The following is a 15,842-nucleotide window of genomic DNA, read 5'->3' on the forward strand; positions in this document are numbered from 1 at the left end:
CCCTGTCCCTTCAACCCTGGACCCCAGACCAGTCCTGGCAGAAGAGCAAGGAGGGCAAGGAAGAGGAGACTTCTTCTTCCCCATTCCTCAGGGAAGAGATGACACCACCTCCTCACTCCACCCTGCCTGGCAACCCCCAATCCTGTGCAGCCTCCAGAGAAGCCCTCCCCAGGCTCTGACCCCATCCCTGTGTCTTTGGTCCCGCCCATTTGAAAGGCACAAGTGAGGCCCGAGAGGACCCATTCAGTATGTCAGACAGTGTCGATAGGCTCAGAATTTAGCAGATCATGCTGATTACTCAAACACTGTATGAAAAAAGTCACTAACTAGGAAAGTGACTTTTGAGGCTCAAATAGAGCATTTCTGGCTTTGCTGCTGTGAAGGCACTCAACATGCCTGAGCCTGTGCATTAAGCCCTGGGGGCTGGCAGAGGAGCGGAGAGGGTTCCCTCCAGCCCCCACCTGGCCCTCCCTCAGCCCAACAGGCCTCTCTCCCTGTGGACTCTGAGAGACACCCAGAGCCAGCTCTTAGCCCCAAAGCAGGGAGGGCTGCCTCCTGCAGACTCCGGTCTCCAGACAGGGATTCGATCTCCACCCCAGCTCACTTGGCCTCTATCAATGTATCAGTTTGTCAGGGAGTTTGTGGGCTGATCAGTCCAGGTACAGTTACTGGACACGAAGATGGGGATTTTGAAGGCAGTTTAAAATGTGTTGAGGCTGCATGTTGCAAGTTAGGATATTTGAAGTTTCTTTTTAAAGATATATTTTTATTGATTTCAGAGAGGAAGGGAGAGGGAGAAAGAGATAGAAACATCAATGATGAGAGAGAATCATTGATCGGCTGCCTCCTGCACGCCCCCTGCTGGGGATCGAGCCCACAACCCAGGCATGTGCCCTGACCAGGAATCGAGCCATGAACTCCTTGTTCATAGGACATAGGTGAATGCTCAAACACTGAGCCACACTGGCTGGGCGAGTTAGGGTATTTGGATTGGCTAGAGTGTGGAGAGCTGGTTGGGGTACTTTATGGTTTATTTATTTGGCAATCACTGTAGAACAGCCCCACACCCAGGCACTGTGCCAGACGCAGGGATGCACATGGAGATGCTCATGAGAGCAAAGAAAGGGCTGGATTTGGACAGAGGACTCCCCCTCCCCACAGACCACCAGGCCATTTGCCTATGTCTTGGGGAAGAAAGAGGCCCAGTGGGCCACCCCAGAAGCCAATGTCTGTGCCAATGTCAGCACCTGACTTCCTAATCTCATGCCCAGCCTCCTCTACAGTGTGACTAGGACAGGGAGGGCAGGGAGGACAGGGAGGGCAGGGAGAGGCGTGGCTTTGATCAGGTTACAGGAATAGGAGAGGAGGAAGGTAGGGACAGTGTGTGGAACAGCATAAGAGAAAAGGTAAAAACCTAATTGTCACCGAAGCAGCTGCTCTGTTCTCACAAGGACTTGAAGTGAGCAACATGAGGGACTTGCCTAGGGGCTGGGATGGCGGCAGAAAGTGGGAAAGCAGAAGAGCCTTCCAGAGGCTACCCTCCCCGGAGAGCTGGGGAGGCAGGAGGTGGGCCAAGGTCCTTGTGAAGCCCAGGCCCGAGGTCCAGGCCCAGGCCCCAGTTCTCCCACTTCAGATTCTGTTGCGACACCTTCATGGAGAGGAAGGGAGGGGTCCTTTCTCCCAGGAGCATCTTCCTGCTCCTAACGCAAATGGTCCTTAAGTGGAGGAAGTGGGATGGGGAGAAGGTGAGCGAAGGGGTAGGACCAGCTCTCCAGGTGAGGAAATACCAAGGACACCTAAGGAAAACACCCGCATACTGCATCTTGGCACTAACCTCAGTCTTCTTTGCAGCTCCCCGTCCTCTGTGGACATCAAGTTTGCCTCATCCTCGCTATAATATTCACCTCCCTGGGACAGTATTCTGGGCCATCCCTCCCTTTGTAGCCCTTTTCCTATGCCCTCAGTGGGCTGGGAGCCCTGTCTGCCTGCCTCCCCCTAACCCTCAGCTCCTGTCTCTTCCATCACTCAGCCTCTCTCTCTCACTTCCATTATGTTAGCTTCGGTTGATTTAACCAGAAAACAACCCCCAGAATTTAATTCCGTGGCCCTCTATTCCCATCTCGATCAGCTCGGGGCTGGGAGAGGTTGTGTAATGATGGAGGAGGAGGGGAGAGAAGCTTGGCCTCCCAGAGTCAAGGAGAGGGAAAAAAAAAAAAAGAAAATCATATTGATTCCCCAGTGACAGCCATCAATCTTTCCCTCCCCACTAGGGATTAGGCGATTGGACACAGGCCCACCCACCCAGCTCCAGGGTTGCTTGGTCCCCAGGACTTTAGAGACAGAGGCTCTGGTCTTTGACACCCACCCTCCAGTTTCCCCGAAGAAGTCTCTCTTGCGGTCAATTACCTAAATCCTTCATCCCTTCCCCAGTGTATTTTGGAATTCTATCCCTGGTCGTGTTCCTATCATGTCCTTAGCAGGGTATCTGATGACCATGCAGTTACTCTCTCCTGTCTGGTTTATGCCTTATTTAGAAGTTCTTCTTGCTGTCTAACTTTGAGTCATATTAATAAAGAAAAGGAAAAATCACTTTCTAGAACTCTAAAAGGAAAGAGACATACGAGTGCTTAAACATCCTTAGAAGAAGGTAATTAGGAAAACTATTCATATCGTTTTAATACTCGAGACTAAGAGGAAAAGCCACAGATTGTGAAGATTTGGCAGCAGTATGTGAGCACAGGTGGGCCTGGGACTCAGAAAGAAACTGGGAGGGAGGTGATGTGAAGTGTCAGAGGTTGCAAAGGGAGCTCTGATCCAGGCCTAGATTCCTTCTATCTCCGCAGAAAGTCCCTTGAGAGGAAAGCTAGCTTATATGGGGAGGGTAGACTGCTAGAAGGACTTCCCGGCTGTCCAGTGTCCCCTTTCTCAGAACAGCAGAAGGTGCAGCCCTCTCACCAGTCCTTCTGTTGGTTGCTGTTTGGGGAGTTGTCAGCCACAGAGGTAGGCGCTGGAGGATGCAAAGGACCCAGAGAGAGAGACTCCCTCCCACTCCACCCCCACAGAGGTGGAGGGGGCGCGTGTCTGTCGTGCCACTGGCCCCGAAGGGTTAATTCTATTGTCTGAAAACCACATCGGTTCCCCTGAGAGCTTGGAGATCCCGCTCTCATTGTAAGTAACCCTAACTCAGTGTGTGATGAGCCAGGGGTTGCTGGGCGTGGAGTGAGCCCGAAGGAGCTGCTGGACAGAGCACGGACCAGACAGAGGATGCACTGAGGTAAGCGCCTCTGGGGGCAGGTCTGCGGCTGGGACTGGCCTTCTCTGCTGCCACCCCCACCCCCCCAGCCGTGGAGCCAGTTGTGGGGCAATTGGGAGGGGAGAGGTAAGGAGAGGAGAACCCAAGGGCCACACTAAAGCCACCTGCGGGGGTCGAGTGTGGGACAGCGCAGAGCCAGGTGTTAGGCAGTCAAGGAAGAGAGAGGTGGGGAGCACATAAAGACAGCGAGTCCAGCAGGGTGGCAGGCTCTTCCCCGCAGAGGGGGCACAGCCAGGGCCAGGTGTTACTCACTGGAGCAGACTCCTGGGATGAATGGGGTTAGGGGGGCCCTTGGGGCCCTGTTGTGAACATATAGGGAGCTCTGCACCTCAGTGAGCTCACGGGGGGTCCATCCATGTGGCCAGGGTTGAAGGAAAGTGGGTGAGAACTAGCCCTGAGGGTGTGGGCATCACAGCATGGGGATGGGAGGAAACAGGATGGGCAGAGGCTCCCAAAGAGGGAAGAGTTAAGGCCATGCTCCCATGGGAGGCAGGCTGGCGTGACCTGCATGGAGACCTCTGATGGCGTAAGAGGTTTCTGCCCCATCCTGCTCTCCCCTTCCCAGACTCCCGGGATCCTTCCCAAAGAACTAGGACCAAGAAGCCTGGGATCTGAGAGCCCCGGTGACTGTGGGGATGGATGTGGGCCGTGGAGAGGCGCTGCGGTGAGGCTTTGATGAGAGAAGTCCCGCTCCTCTCTCCTCAGCCCGTTCCCCATGGATAGGAGAAGGGCTGTGGAAGAGTGCGGTGCCCCCGCCACTCCACCTTCGAGCCCCTTCCTGGCCCTGCTCAAGGGTTAGCGAGAGGGTCAGTCGGGAGAGAGGCCAGGACACATGGATGGAGCCTCAGGGCTTAGTGGAAGTTGAAGTTAGGGTTGTGTTAAGATTGGGGTTGAGCCCTAGCCAGTTTGGCTCAGTGGATAGGAGCGTCGACCTTCGACTAAAGGGTCCCAGGTTCAATTCCGGTCAAGGGCACATGCCTGGGTTGCAGGGTCGATCCCCAGTGGGGGCCATGAAGGAGGCAGCCGATCAATGATTCCCTCTCATCATTGATGTTTCTATCTCTCTCTCCCTCTTCCTTCCTCTCTGACATAAAAAATAATAAAAAAGATTGGGGTTGAGGTGGAGGCTGGAAGTGGATGCAGGATTGAGGGTTGGGGGTGGAGGCAGCAGAGGCCCCCAGCGAGTGAGAGCGCCCCACAGGCCTGCTGCATTCCTGGTCCCTGGTTACTCAGCCTCACGCTGGCTGCCAGCTCACCCCGGCTCAGCATTTGGCTGGGAGCTTTCACTTCCTCTGGCTGGCCTGGCTCCTCAGCTACCTCAGCCCGGCTGGAGGGGATTTCTTGTCTCTGTGTTGGGGAGACAAAGGGAAGGATGGGGGGTATCCAGACAGGGGGATCCCCTGGGCACAGTTGATGGGCATGAGATGAAAAGAACCAGCTGAGGTTGCCACTGGGGGCGGGGCAAGGTGCTGGAGGGCTTTGGGAAGAAAAGAGTGGGGAGCAGGAGGTGGGCTGAAAGAGCCAGGGCCAGGAAGCTGGGAGGCCTGGGTTCCTGGGTTCAGTTTCCAGCTCTGAAGCATTGAAAAGAGACTGGGGGGCAAGGGGCGGGGGGAACCTGGAGAAAGAGAACAAAATAACAATGAGAGACAGTGACCGAGACAGCAAGACAGAGAGAGCCAGTGGGACATGACGTGTAGACACAAGAAGTACAGATAGGAATGGAGAGACCAATGGAAACTGAGACAGAAAAGGATGGACAGGACAAGGGGGAGAACAGAAAGGGAAATGGGAAAAAGGAAGAAGAGGTAGACCGAGAGGAAGGAGGAGAGAAACAGCAATGAAAGAGGAAATGAGCTGAAGACGGAAAGGTCAAACAACGTGAAACAGAGACCTGGAGGGGCCAGAGAAAGGGGTGGGTGCGGAGCTGGAAGAGGCCTCCTGACACCCCGTTTCCCATGCCCTAACCTCCGCATCCCTGAGGTGGTGTGTACTTTCCCCGTGACTTTCAACTGCCCTTAGTGACTGGTCTTGGGCCACGGGGGTATCTGGGTTTGGATTTCTACTCCACTGAGTTACACAAACCTTTTAAATCCCACAGCCCCAGGGGACTGCAAAGACTATCCTTGGAGGCATCTGCACTGGGCAGGGGCAGGGAGGAGAGGGGGATGGGCAGAGTAACTGCGGGATGGCTACCGAAGCAGAGTGAGAAGGGGCCTGGGAGGGGGCACAGGGCCGAGGAGTAAGAAGGAGGGGGCTGGACCCTGGGGTGGGGAGGAGTGGCAGGGAGGGAGGGGGCTCTCCCAGGTGGGGGGCGATGGCTGGAAGGGCAGAGCTGCAGGAGGGACATGGGGTTCAGATGGCTAGATTCCCAGCCACAGAGCATCAATCAGGAGTCTGTTCTGCCCTAGGCCTGGGCTCTCTGGGGGCGGGGGGGGGGGGGGGGGGGGCGGGGGGGCTGTGGCAGAAGGAGGAACAAGATGCCCTGGGGTCTCTGTGAAGAGAAGACATCCATCCCTGCACCTTCCTCCTAATTCCCCAAGTGAGAAAGTGATTGGACCTGCCCTCCCCAGGCCCCAGCCCATCTTGCTCTCCTCCTAAGCAGCTTTAGCTAATCGCATTAAGGGAGGTCTCAGGACGAACACTCTCCACGTGGGGCTGAGATCAAGGGGAGAAACCAGAGGCTTCTAATCAGATCCAGGATTTGGGGATGGCCGTTTGCTCGGTACTAACAAGCATAAAATCCCCCTCCTCACACCCCAGCCGCCATCTCTGTATTAACACTGCTGCCCTTCTGATCTCCCCCCGCCAACTTGTGTACCTGGATCTCACCTGTGCCCACAGTCCCTTTCCACAACTCTATTTCTCTGTTGCATTCTCTCTGACTCTCTTTCTTGCTGATTCTCTTGCTCTGCCTCTTTCCCTCCACCTTTGTGTTTAGAAACAGCCCCGTTTTCCCACTGAATCAATCAAGCAGTCTCTAGACTTGGTTGTGTCCAGTCCATCAGCTCCTGCAGCCCCTCCGAAAGCCCCACAACAAAATGACTTTTGATGCAAGTTTCTACTTTGCAGAGATGCAGTGTTGGTCTTGAACTCTCGCCCCCCCTGTCCCCCCGCCCCTCCATGTGTTTCTGTCTTTCTCATCCTTTCTGTATTCCACTCTGCCCATCGGACTGCCCTCTGGCGTCCTGGGTCCTCCACGGATCATTTTTCTGGCAAACAGCCCACTTCTTAGGTTTACACTGGGTGCCTCCTTCAGCGCCCATGGCCTCCTGCCAGCCTCCTCTCTCTGCTCCCAAGTTTCAACTTCAACTTTTCTGCCACGATGGACAGATTACAGCTGGGAGCCTCGAGTCAGACAGACCTGTTCCCATCCGGCTCCACCACTTGCCCGAGGATCTTATGCAAGTCTCGGAATCGTCTGAGCCTCGATTTCCTAGGCTTGCAAAACAGAGATAACAATACCCACCTCAAAGGGTTATTGTGAAGACTTGGGGAAGTAACACATGACCAAAGGAGTGTCAAACCCAATGCTGAGTGCATGATAGGGACCCAACGCATATTAACTAAACTCTTAAAAAGGTAAACTCTACTCTTGACATTTCCTTGGGCTCCAAGGTCTCGTTTAAAGCATACTCCCTATGGTTATCATCATGATCTCTCTTGCTTCTAATAAATAATGACCTAAAACCTACATGTGTTGTAATATGCACTTGTGTTGGCCAAGGGAATTTATCTTATTATCAGTAACCAGATGGTGATGACAATAATGATTGCTCACTGCTATAACCCTTCGAGAAACACCAGGCACTTAAGTGCAGCCTCTCAGATGATTCAAGATTGGGTTATAATCCTTCTTGATTTCTAGTTCTCAATGCGTATCCTCATAGGACTGTAGGGACTACGCAGAGCCTGGTAGAGCCGCCCCAAGCTTTGCACAGATAGCTCACAGCACAGGAGGGAGGGAGCTGGGAGATGGGGAGGGAGACAGAGTGGGACTATCTACCTCACTCAGCCTTGGAGCATCACCAGGAGTATGGGTTAAAATGGAAGCACAAGGTATTAAGGTTAAACACCAAGAATAATTCTTGAGCAAGAAGGCAGAACTAAAATCTGCTCCTCTCTGGGGTACCCAAGGTTTCTCAGCTCAAAAAGGAAGGACTTGAGGGGAGACCTTTGGCAAGACTTGCCAGCAGTCAGTATTTCCACATCCAGAACCGGTGAGCTCCTCAGAGACTTAGGATTCCAGGAGGGACTCTCAGACACCACCAGGCCAGGGAGGGGCTGCGGGCATTCAGGTATTCCTCAGACACCCAGAAGCTTAACCCACTTTGATTCTGTATTTTGGTGTTTTGTTTTTTCTTCTTCTTTTGGCGCAGAAGACAGGGTGTTTGTAGGCTACCTACATGGCGGATCATCAATCTTGATTTAAGGTCTTGCTTTCCACTTTTGCACTTGGAGTTGCATGGCCTTAGAGAAGTTACTCCACCCCTCTGAGCTCCAGCCTGTCTGATACTTTCTGAGAGGTTCAGGGCCTGTCAGCTCCTCAGCACAGTGCAGGGGCGCTGAGTATCTGCTTCGAGGCAGATTATCAATCTCTTCTTGCCAGATCCTAAATCTACGCCAAGGTCTCAAACCTTCCAGACCAGGACGTACCCTCAGATCCAGCAGGCACTGGGGCAGTCACAGGAACTTTATCAGCTTCCCTCAAGGAAGAGTTTTCCCTGGAATCGCTCCCTGCTGCAATGCCCACTTCCCAACCCATTTTTCTAAGGTGAGGAAGGAGAAGGTAGATGGAGGAGGAGCTTCCCCTAAGGACGGGGCAGGAAATGAGGAGGAGGAAAGGGGGTCTGCTTCAGGGGAGAGAAGGAAGGAGAGAAGAGGATTCTAGAATGTCAGCTGTCATTTTAGAGAGAGAGGGATGTATGGAAAACCTATTCACCCAAATTCAGAGTGGCATTGACCTAATCATTGCCCTAATTTCCAGAGATGTTCTCTGCTCAGGCCAGACTGGGGGCCCCAGAAGCACCTGCCCCCCTGCCCACCATGAGCGTCCATTCTTTCAGTTGACCTCCCTGGGAAAGGGAGAGCAAGAGACCCCATGGCCTCTTGGTGTGGGGGTGGGGAGAGCAGGAAGGGTCTTAACACCTGTGGTGCTTGGGATCCCTTGGCTTTCTAACACCCACAGCTCCGTGTTGCTGTATCCCATGTATTCTTGTTACTCAAAGTATGGTCCATCGGCCAGTAGCAGGGGCACCACCCAGGAGCTTGTTAGAAATGCAGAATCTCAGGTTCCACCAAGTTCCACTGAGTCAGAATCTGCACTTAAAGAGATCCTCAGGGGATTCTTATGCACATTAGAGTTTCAGTAGCACGACTACAGATTTTTTTTTTTTTAAGTCTTGAAGCATCACTTTGAAAAATGAGAAAAGAGTCCTTATTGGTTTGGCTTAGTGGATGGAGTGGACTGAAGGGTCCCAGGTTTGATTCCGGTCAAAGGGCACATACGTCAGTTGTAGGCTCCAATCCTGGCCCCAGTTGGTGCACAGGAGGCAACCAGTCGATGTGTTGCTCTCACATCAATGTTTCTCTCTCTCTGTGTGTCTCTACCCCTCCCTTCCAATCTCTCTTAAAAAAATCAATGGAAAAGTATCCTTAAGTGAGGATTAACAAAATAAATAAATAAATAAACAAACAAACAAACAAATAAATAAATAAAACGAGAAATGAGAAAGTGCTGTGGATTAGGAGTGGGGGTATAGCAGTTAAACACCATGTGTCAGCTGCTTTCCCTCTCTGAGCCTGGACTGGAGAGGGAGGCAGCTACTCCAGCCAAACACTCACATGCCCTCCAGACCTTAGCACCTAGTAAGTTCCAGTAGAGAATGAAGCTCACCTGACACCCATGTATCAGAGATGGGAACCCAGCACCCAGGCCTTGTAAACCCATCCCCTGTTTACAAGGGGTCCTTCCGTCCAGGTAACCCCTCTAGGTCCACCCCCAGGAGCAGGCTGCGTCCTGCCATCCCCATGGCAAGCTCTCCCATCCCTCCGCAGCCCTCTTGCTCATCGTTTCCTCTTCCACTAGTGACAGAGGGTGCCAGCCTTTCGGCACCAGCCTCAGTCCCACCCAAAGGCTTTGGGACTTAGACATTTTCTCTCCTCCCTTCGCCTGCATCACACTGGGGCTCATTCAACCATCTTCTCCCCATCTGACTGCCACCCACCCACCATGCCGAATTGGGAATCAACGAATTCCCTTCTTCCTTGCTCATGTTCATTAATCCAACAAATATTTACGGAGCACCTGGGAGTGCAAGGCCCTGGGCTAGGATGGGCTCTAGGGAACCGGCAGGGAACAAGACAGCTGGGGTTCCAGACCTCATGGAGCTAACACACTGAGGGAGAAGGCAGGTGTTAATCACATGGAGGCACCATTGATCAATTCAGTACCATTCATTGATGGTATCAACAATCATTTCTTGAACACCTATGATGTGCCAGATACTTTCTTAGGCACTTGAGACTCATCAGTGAAAAAAAACACACACAAAAATTCTGCTCTTCTCAAATGTAAAATTAGTCTAAGTACAATGATGGCAGGGGTTCTCTGTGTCTGCCATCTCCTCCCATTCAAGATTTAGAAAGAGCCAATAATTAATTAATTACATTTGGTCTTATCTTGGGAAAAACTCCAATCCTATTAAGCCCTGCAAAGAGATCTCCTCTGTCTAAATCCTCCCGTGGGGGCAGGATATAGGACCCTTTGCCTTCCTTTCCATCTATATAAGTGACTCAGCATCTTGGGGTCAGCTCCTGGCCAGTGAGGAGGTTGCCAGAGGAGGGGGGCGTGGGGGAGCTTCCTGCCCCAGACCCTGCTCCCCTGCCTCAGTCTCCCTTTTCTCCCCTCATCTCTTCCCTCTTATCTCCTTCCTTCTCTTCCTCCCTCCTCCCGCCCTCTTCCACCTCCCTCTCCCTTGCCTTCTCCTTTGCCTTCTTCTTCCCCCCAAAGCCCAGACACAGTTCCAGACTGGAACATGTACCGCAGCTGCTTGGCAGAGGGCGTCCCCACCGTTGCGGGCAACTCCTGGATCTCAGGTGAGCCTCTGCCAGGTCTCCCACCCATGGTCCACCAGGGCGCTGGAGGCATTCACACTGCCCTCTCTGCCCCAGGCTTGGCCTTCCCTGACTGGGCCTACAAAGCCGAGTCGTCCCCAGGCTCCCGGCAGATCCAGCTGTGGCACTTCATCCTGGAGTTGCTGCAGAAGGAAGAGTTCCGCCATGTCATCGCCTGGCAGCAGGGAGAGTACGGGGAGTTTGTCATCAAGGATCCAGACGAGGTGGCCCGCCTCTGGGGCCGCAGGAAGTGCAAACCACAGATGAATTATGACAAGCTGAGCCGGGCCCTCAGGTGAGAGAAGACAGCTCCAGTGGCCAGTCAGGGCAGAGTTCAGAGAAAAGGGCTGTGGTTTCTGGCACTCCACCTGATTCCTGCCCCTTCAAGGCTTGGGAAATGATCATGAGTGGTTATGCAGGAACAGCTTGGGGTTAGCCTTGCTGGCCTGGGGAGGGGACATAGGTGGGTCTCAGACTACATTCCCTGTCCATTGGGCCAACTCTCCATTCTCATCCTTGGGATCTCCAGATATTACTACAATAAGAAGATCCTGCACAAGACCAAAGGCAAAAGGTTCACTTACAAGTTCAACTTAAGCAAGCTCATTGTAGTCAACTGTCCTCTATGGGAGGTACGGGCAATGCCGGCCCCCAACTTGTTTCGGCCAACCCTGGTGCCCATGGGCATGCAGAGTAAGGTAAGTGTGAAGGCAGCCCCTTGCCCCGGGCTCCACCAGAGACCAATCTTCCTGCCTAGCCCGCCCCCAGCCCTCCTTTCTGCCTCAGGGGCCCAGCAGCTTCCCATGTCCTTCTTCCCTTGCATCCTAGTCCCTGAGTGCCCAGGGTTAATACTCTAAATCTTCTAAGATACTCTAAAATATCCCTGTGCTAGGCATCACGCCTTTAGGGGTGCATCACAGGGAACGAGTGGGGGGTCTCAGGCAAGGGTCCAAGGCATGTGGGCAGGGGTGATTTAACAACCATTATGAGAGCATTTCATTGTTTTAACAACTGGTTGTTAAAACAGTAAGTCCTGGGGAATGTGTGCCAGGGAGAGCCCATCCCTCCCCCACACCTGCTGCTCCTCGCTCCGCAGCTCCTACACAGCATGCTGTTCACCCGCTGGGCCATGGTGGAGCAGCTGGCTGGACAGTGGGCCCTCCGAGGGCCACCAAAGGCCTCTGAGGATAAGAAGGGGAGCAGCAGCCGTATCTACCGTGAGTGCCTGGGACTGGGAAGGGCCCAGGGAGTACCCTCCTGGGTGAACACATGGGCGAGGGAGCACGAGACAAGCCTAGCAGGACATTTGGTTTAGTCCAAAACACTCACACCTCAAGGTCCCTGAGATTTGATCCTGTCCAAAATGTCCATGGAGCCCGACCGGCCGTGGCTCAGAGGTTGAGTGTCGACCTATGAACCAGGAGGTCATGGTTTGATTCCCGGTCAGGGCACATGCCTGGGTTGAGGGCTTAAACCCCAGGGCGGGGCATGCAGGAGGCAGCCAATCAATGATCCTCTCATCATGGATGTTTCTCTCTCTCTCCCTCTCCCTTCCTCTCTGAAATCAATAAAAATATATATATATATATTTTTAAAAAAAGATGTTCAGAGACTAGTGGGGAGAAAAGATGGGAGTACAGCCAGTGACAGATCAGAGGTTCGGGGAAGCACAGGTGCTACAGGAATGCAGAGAAGGAGTTGGGGCTTCCAGGGGAAGCAGGTGGAGAAAGATGCCTGGGTACAGAATAGCATTTGTAAAGCAAAAGGCTGTGAGTGAGGGTAGCAAATCTGAAGAACTGCTGGTAGCTTGCCATGAGCAGAGCGGAGTTATGTGATGGTGGGGACACGGAGGAAGGTGACAGATGAGGCTAGCAAGGCAAACAGGTGTCCAGTCACAGAGGTCCTCTGAAGCCATGCTAAGGGGATGGACTTTATCCTGGGAGCAGGAGGGGTCCGGGAGGGAGAGGCATGTTGAGATCTTCATTTTACGAAGATGGCTTGGGTTCATGTTGACTTTGGGTTGGGGTAGGCATAGGACTGGTATTGGGAGGCTTTTGAAGAGACTCTAGACTGACGATGATGGGACCCGCACAAGGAAGGGCCATGGGATGGAGGAGACTCAACCAGGAAAAGGCAAATGTGGCAGCATATAGTGACCTGAGCGGGAGAAGGTCGGACTGTATGCAGAGGCCAGCACTTACAGGGCTGTATGCTAGGAAGTGACAAAAATCAGATTTTCTGTGGAAAAGATCACACAGACACAGACGCTTATGCAGAAGCCCACAGCCCACCCCTCTATCCCTTGGCGATTTCTTGGAATGAGAATTCTTGGCCTTAGCCCCAGCCCCAGTGTAGCTGGGGACGCAGAGGTCCCACCTCTCAGAGAATGCAGGATGCCTGGCTCTGGGCCCCTGTGGGTGCAGCTGAGGTTGTGGGCGTGGGGCGGCCCAGGGCCTGCTGGGACTCATCAGGCAGCCTGGAGCTAAACAGCACCTGAACAGCTCTCCCTGTTCTTCCACCCCAGCCACCTCTCCCCAGCTCTAGGAATGCCTTGGGCACAGCGCTTCTCTCTTTGGGAAACTATGGGGGGGGGGGGGTTCCCTGGATTGGAGTGGGCTATTTTGCACCTCTCTGGCCCAGGTACACACACACACACACACACCCGCCTGTGCTTGGGCCCCGAGGGGTGCTAAGCAGGTTTAGGTCACCAGAAGACCAGTAGCAGCCCCATGCCTTACCTGTGGATGGTGATTCCAGAAGGCTGTGCCAGCCCCTAACCTCCACCTTCGTGAGAGCACTCGGAGCCAAGGGAGGAAGCTCTCCAGGACTATTAAGGCAGAGGCAGAAGGTGCAAGACTGGTGCTAGGAAGGGGTGGGGGAGAAACAGTACTGTCTCCTCCACATGCCTATTCTGCTGTGGCTCTGCAAGGGCAGACACAGCCTTGACCTCAGAGGTCAGGGGACACACCTTCCTGGTGCAAAACAGCAGCCTCCACCTCATGTAAGAACCCTGGGAAAGGACAGTGGCCAGGAGAGGGTCCTCTGGCAGAGGACTCTGATTTTCCTAATGACGTATCAAGTTTTTTAAAAATATTTTTTAATTGATTTCAGAGATGAAGGGAGAGGGAGAGAGAGAGAGAGAGACATCAATGATGAGAGAGAATCATTGACCGGCTGCCTCCTGCACGCCCCCTACTGGGGATCAAGCCTGCAACCGGGGTATGTGCCCTGACCAGGAATTGAACCAGCAACCTCCTGGCTCATAGGTAGACGCTCAACCACGGAGCCATGTCAGCCAGGCGACGGATCACTTTTTACTGTTTTCCCCTTACATAGATCCAGCTTCAGAAATATTGTTTCTATTAAATAAATCAGTTATATTGTCATAACCAATTTGTTTTTCCAGTGTTTATCAGCAATAGCCCCACCAATGTGATCACATTGGGTTGGTACTTGCTCTCCTAGTTAAATGATAGCCTCACTAAGAAAAATGTAGAACTGGTGTTAGGTTTTTTTGGGTTTTGTTTTTTGAAATATACAAAGTGAAGTGAAGTTCTATATAGCCACCCCCAGGGACCCCAGCTTGGGAGCCCCTATGTAGGATCCTGGGGAAAGAGGACAGATTTGGAAGGACTAGAAGGAGGGAAGGCTCCTTGGAGGAGGAGAGTGATGGGCCGGAGCCATCTGGAGAAGAGGAAGACTGGGTCAGGCCACGTGCACTGGGCCCTTGGCTCTGTGGGCCCCTTCTTACTGATGACGTCGCCTGTTCTTACCTGGGAGAGGAGTGTTTATGAAGAAACAGGCCTGAGAATTTAAACGACAAGCATCAGGCCATGCAGCCAGTTCCTTGCCCAGCTAACCCTGGAGCCCCCTGCTACAGGGAGAGTGAAGGATGGATTCGCTGGGTATAGGGCAAAGGATATCTTCATTCATTCATTCCACACATTTTTATTGAGCCCTTTGATATGTGCCAGGTTGGGCTGGATTCAGAGGAAAATAAAACAGACTGTTCCTGCCCCCACAGAGCTATAATCACACAAATGACCGCCTGGTGCTAACGGGGCGGAGGGCCCTGCAGGAGAGGTGCTGGGGGTCACGAGGAGCGGCTGGGGCTCTTGCCCAGACTGGGGGGGGTCTCAGAGGTTTCCCCCTGAGGAAGTGACATTTACAATGAGACAGGAAGCAAAGAAGAAAGGAAGGCACACAGGATGGGGGAGAGGAAGTTTCAGCAAGAGGAAAAAGAAATGGGAAATGGGAGAAGAAAGGGGACCCTCTCGTGACCCGTTCTCTCTTTCTCTAGGACTTGGCTCTGCCTCCACCCACTGCCTGCTCAGCCCTTGCTGCCATTTGGGGGGCCTCCCAGAAGAGCAGCCCCGTTTTGCCTCCTTCACGCCTCCCCTCCCACCCTCTCTCTCCTCAGGGACCCTCTTGGCCCCACTTCTCCCAGAGCAGCAGTTTCCAGGGTCCCCCACGACAGACACCCTGCTCCCAGGGCCCACCTGCCCCCCAGCGACCTGGCATTTCCCGGGACTTCCCCTGCTGGCTAGGCTGGGCCAGGGGGGCGGTGAGAGGCTCAGGCTCTTGTTCCTTAGGCCAGAGGGGCTGGAGGTAAAGGCCCATCCCCTGATGGGGGAAAAGGGGTACCTGGATCCCTGGGAGGGCTTCTTCGCAGAGATGCAAAGACCCAAACCTGGGGAGGAAAGTCTTAGGTCCCCTAATTTGGAGAATTTTGAAGCAGAGTGGCCCTTGGATCCTCCTTAACTGAGGAGGAAGATGTGACGTGGGCCCCCAAGCTCCACCTCTTCCTCTGGCCCACCTCCCTGCCTGCTTTGCACCTCCCTGGGTGGAAATAAGTCTAAATTGTGGGAGGATTTGAATGGATGGAGTTGGATCCGAGGAGGTGGGGGGCATTGCCGAGAAGGAGCATATGTGGAGACGGGACAAACTGAGGCAGGGTGCCCCCTCCATCCCACTACATTGCTAATCAGATTAAGGAGATATTCTTTTTTTTTTTTTTTTCTTTTTTTTAATTTCAGAGAGGAAGGGAGAGGAAGAGAGAGATAGACACATCAATGATGAGAGAGAATCATCAATTGGTTGCCTCCTACACTCCCCACACTGGGGACTGATCCTGTAACCCAGGCATGTGCCCCGACCGGGAATCAAACAGTGACCTCCTGGTTCATAGGTCAATGCTCAACCACTGAGCCACGCTGGCTGGGCCTAAGGAGACATTCTGAATCTCAACTTATTTTGAGGGAGATGAGAAGAAGGTTTCCATCATTTGAAGCACCCCATACCTACCCCCATGAGGGGGAAATCAGAGGTCTAGCTTGGGAAGGGGATCAGGAATTGATTTGTTCCCTGAACATCAGGGCAACTCCTTTCTTCTCTGGGGCCCAAGTCCCTTACCCAG

At 53.3% G+C, this 15,842-nt stretch overlaps 1 protein-coding gene across 1 annotated transcript; it reads left to right on the forward strand.

Moving 5' to 3' along the window:
• Positions 1 to 9,020: 9,020 nt before the first annotated feature.
• Positions 9,021 to 15,419, forward strand: ETV3L (ETS variant transcription factor 3 like). Its single transcript, XM_036343859.1, has 4 exons — positions 9,021 to 10,721; positions 10,956 to 11,124; positions 11,523 to 11,643; positions 14,727 to 15,419. Exons 1-4 carry the CDS (start codon positions 10,348 to 10,350, stop codon positions 15,185 to 15,187), a joined length of 1,125 nt encoding a protein of 374 aa, XP_036199752.1. The 5' UTR covers positions 9,021 to 10,347; the 3' UTR covers positions 15,188 to 15,419.
• The last annotated feature ends 423 nt before the right edge of the window (positions 15,420 to 15,842 follow it).

Source organism: Myotis myotis, unplaced genomic scaffold (genome assembly GCF_014108235.1).
Source record: "Myotis myotis isolate mMyoMyo1 unplaced genomic scaffold, mMyoMyo1.p scaffold_m19_p_18, whole genome shotgun sequence".
NCBI classification, from domain to species: domain Eukaryota; kingdom Metazoa; phylum Chordata; class Mammalia; order Chiroptera; family Vespertilionidae; genus Myotis; species Myotis myotis.